Source organism: Haemaphysalis longicornis, unplaced genomic scaffold, assembly GCF_048455015.1.
Source record: "Haemaphysalis longicornis isolate Haplotype H1 unplaced genomic scaffold, Haemaphysalis longicornis Haplotype H1 scaffold_4, whole genome shotgun sequence".
In the NCBI taxonomy this organism is placed as follows: domain Eukaryota; kingdom Metazoa; phylum Arthropoda; class Arachnida; order Ixodida; family Ixodidae; genus Haemaphysalis; species Haemaphysalis longicornis.
In genome coordinates, this window is record NW_027526361.1 from 165928316 (window position 1) to 165932610 (window position 4295).

At 52.2% G+C, this 4295-nt stretch overlaps 1 protein-coding gene across 1 annotated transcript; it reads left to right on the plus strand.

The window, feature by feature from the left end:
- Positions 1-316: 316 nt before the first annotated feature.
- LOC144180087 (uncharacterized) lies at positions 317-1540 on the plus strand. Its single transcript, XM_077708495.1, has one exon. The coding sequence runs from the start codon at positions 317-319 to the stop codon at positions 1538-1540; it is 1224 nt and encodes a 407-aa protein (XP_077564621.1).
- The last annotated feature ends 2755 nt before the right edge of the window (positions 1541-4295 follow it).

The window sequence follows — 4295 nt, forward strand, 5'->3', positions numbered from 1 at the left end:
CGTGATACTACTACAAGAAACGCTCACCTAAACGCCAGCCCTTCCCGGATACAAAGTGCAAGTGGGCCCGGCAGGTGGAAGAGCCCTATGCACGATGGTCAGAAAAGGACTGACTTTTTTGGAACACCAAATTAAAAACAAGATTGAACACGTCTACACGGAAATTATACCAACCAAGAACAACAAAAAGAGCCTATTTATTCTAAACGTATACAGCAGCCCGTCCCAGAAGCACCAGCGATTCAAGTCACTGCTCCACAAGGCCGGAAACATCGCTAAATACTCCAAACTACTCGCTTGCGGAGACTTCAACGCGATGAACCAATCGTGGGGCTACGTCAAAAACAACGTCAAAGGCATGAATCTAGCACAAGAAGCAACCGACATCGACTACATCCTAATCACGGACCCAGCGTACCGGACGAGGATCGGCAACTCGGTATCGAGGGACACCACGCCAGATCTTACGTTCGTGAAGAACGACGCGGACGCCGTCATCAAGTGGAGAAACACTGGAGACGACCTGGGCAGTGATCATGTAATAGTGGAAATCACGGTGCCAGTCCCGGCCGACCAGAAGAGCAACGTAAAGAAATACACGTGGATCGATTGGTCGGAGTTTAGAAAGATCAGGGACCGAGAAGAAGCGGGCGTCGAAGAGATAGACGACATCGCCGAATGGACCTACAAAATCGCACGCGACGTGCGAGAGGCAACAAAGGAGATCGAAACGGACGTGGAAACGGAAGCCATGGATAGCAGGCTGGCACACCTGATCGAGGCGAAAAAAGCCATCCAAGACAGGTGGAAAAAGCAACGACTTAACAGAAGACTGCGAAAGAAAGGGGCTGAGCTCAACAAAGAAATCCAAATTCACTGCAGAGTCCTGAGCAACCAAAAATGGAACGAGATGTGCTGGGCGGTCGACGGCCAGCTACACAACGGTAAGGCGTGGAATCTCCTCAAACACATCATGGATGAAACCAAGACTAAGTCGCATCAACGAGGCAGACTCGCCAAACTCCTGCACCGGGAAGTCACCGAGAATCGAGCCGAAGCCTTCACACATAAGTTGAGAGACAGATACGTGCCGACGACGCACACGGTGGTGCACGGCCCGTACCGAGGCCGATCCAACGAGCGCCTCGATCGGGATATCGAAGTCGAAGAGGTACGGACGGTGCTGCACTACCTGAACACCAGGTCGGCGCCCGGGCCGGATCGCATCATCAACAAGATCCTCAGGAACCTCGACGACAAATCTGTCGAGAACCTGACACCATATTACAACAAATGCTGGAGAAGCGGCAAGCTCCCAAAACAGTGGAAAAAATCCAAGACAATCCTCATCCCCAAGCCAGGGAAGCCACTGAGCACGGACAACCTCTGCCCAATCGCACTAACATCTTGCGTGGGCAAAGCCATGGAGCACGTCCTACACAATCGGTGGCAAGAGTACCTGGAGGGAGAATTAATTAAGAGCTATATCCGGCAACAATCATCGGCTTCCGACAGCACCTCAGAACACAGGATGCAATGATCCAAATCAGACATCAAATCATTGACGACAAAACAAGAGACAACAAGGCCATACTAGGACTAAACCTGGAAAGCGCCTTTGACAAGGTCACGCATGCGGCGGTCCTAAGACAAGTGCCGGAGCTCAACATGGGTGAACAATCATACCAATATATCAAGGACTTCCTGACGAGCCGAACAGCGGAACTCAGGGCAGGAGAACTACAGGCAGACGAAAAGGAGCTGGGAAGCCAGGGCACCCCACAAGGGGCGGTCATCTCACCCATGCTCTTTAACCTCGTGATGATCCGAGTGGCCAAGAGATTGATCCAGATCAAAGACCTGTGCCATACAATCTATGCGGACGACATTACACTGTGGGTGAATGGCGGAAGCGAGGCGAACATTGAGGCCACATTGCAAAGGGCAGTAGAGGCGATAGACGAAAGCTTCGAATGGTCGGGCCTGAGATGCTCTCCGAGCAAATCAGAGCTGCTCATCTACCAGCCAACGAAATCGCACCGAACCAAGTACAGAGAGAGAGCGAAAAAATCAAGATCAGAACCGGCGACGGCAACAAAATCCCAACGGTCAACAAGATCCGAATCCTCGGTATGCTTATCGAAGCACACGGAACCAATGGCGGCACCATCACACAAATAACAGGCAAAGCAGCAAACGCACTAAGAATGCTCAAACGGATCACGAACAAGAGAGGCGGAGTGAGAGAAGACAACCTCACAAGGCTAGTCCACTCCTTTGTGACATGCCATATCACGTACGTGGCAGCGTATCACAGATGGAACCAAAGCGAGAAGAACAAGCTCAATGTGCTCATCAGAATAGCGTATAAGATGGCCCTAGGACTACCGGAAAACACGAGCACGAAGAGACTGCTCCGGCTAGGCATGCACAACACGCTCGACGAAATAGCGGAAGCGCAGCGTGCAGCCCAACTGGAGAGACTCACTACAACAAAGGCCGGAAGAAGAATTCTGGACAATCTAAACATAACTTATCACAGACAGCAAGGCCCCAAATGCTCAATACCGGACGAAGCCAGAAGATTCATCAGGGCGGACCCTCTCCCTCGGAACATGCATCCAGAGCATAACGCGGGCAGAAGGCAAGCCAGAGCGAAAGCCATGGTACACACGCACGCAACGGATACATATGTCAGATAGGTGGACGCGGCGGAGTACGCCAACAGAGACAGCTATGCCATAGTAGTGGTGGACAACGAAGGGAAGACAAGAACAGCAGCCAGCGTGAACTGTAAGAAGGCTGAAGAAGCGAAGAAATAGCCATTGCCTTGGCCCTTGCTGATCAAGACTGCAGGACAATCGTCAGTGACTCAAGACAAGCAGTCAAGAACTATGCCAAAGGAAGGATCAGCCCTAAGACCATCAACATCCTAGAGACAACAGAAATAAAAATAAAAAATGTAACGTCACTAACGGTAACAACAAAAAACACCCCCCTCGCGAGGGGCACGATCAAATGCAGAGCATTTCCGCGGGGGGCGCGCCTGCAAGTCGTATGGATTACGTATTGGTTGTTGTTGTTGTAATTGTTGTCTTCTAGCGTAGAAATTGTCGATGAAGTCGATGGTGAAACGTGAAACGTGCCGTGAACTCCCTGCCGCGGCTATGACGCAACATGGCGCGGCTATGACGCAACACAATCCAACACAATCCACTTTATTCCAATCCAAATCCAAACCAATCCAATCCAAGCCAAGCCAAGCCAAGCCAATCCAAGCCAATCCAATCCAAAGCCCCTCGCGAGAGAGTGTTATAGCGCCGAAATCGCGCCACCACACGAACGCGTGATGTTGACGTCACGATCACGCCACATATGTTAGCGACCGGAGCGCGCGCGAACGACATATGTGGTTTAAGCGCGAACCGACCGCGGCGAGAGAGCGCGATGCGAGCGCCCCCACCTGTTCTTGCGCGCGAACCGACTGTTGCTCAGCGCGAACCCAACGCGGCGAGAGAAGGTGTTGCGCACGTCCCCACATGTTGTGCGCCCGAACCAAACGCGGCGAGAGAGGGTGTTGCGAGCGGAGAGAAGGCGAGGAGGACGCGCGGGAGAGGGCGCACCTGTGGCCGACGGTTGAATGAGTCAAGAATATAAGGCGCGTTCGTAATCTTCCGTTCTGTGTCGGCTCTGTGGCCCAGTGGGTAGAGCACCATGTACCTTGCGTTCCGCCCGCAGAGTCGTGGGATCGAAACCTGGCGCCGGTAAGTATTATTTTTTATATAGTGTAGGGGGCGCGATGCGGACTACGGACGTCAACGCGGGTGACATCTTGAGTTACTGAAATGCTCTGCATTTAAAAAACGAAACGTCAGAATCAAGTGGATACCGGCGCACACCGGAAAAGTATCGGAGGAAAACGCAAACCACATCGAAACGGCAAATGCTCGGGCGCGAGAGCTAACGGACCGCGGCCGACCGGAATGCCCGGAGCTGTGGTACATCAACAAAGACAGAATGATAGGATACGAAGAAATCACCAAACTGTACAGACTGGCAAGAAGAGAACTTCCACAACCACACAAGAGCCTAAACAAAAGACAGGCTGTCCTGTTCAGACAGCTACAGACAAGAACGCTGCCGAACCCAGCAGTACTACACAAGGTGTACCCGGACGCGTACCCAGACGACAAGTGCAAGGTGTGCCGTGACAAAAGAGACACCATGGAACACATTCTGTGGGATTGCAAAAAGCATCCGGATGAAGCACGAAGACGAATGTTCCCGCCGTCGCT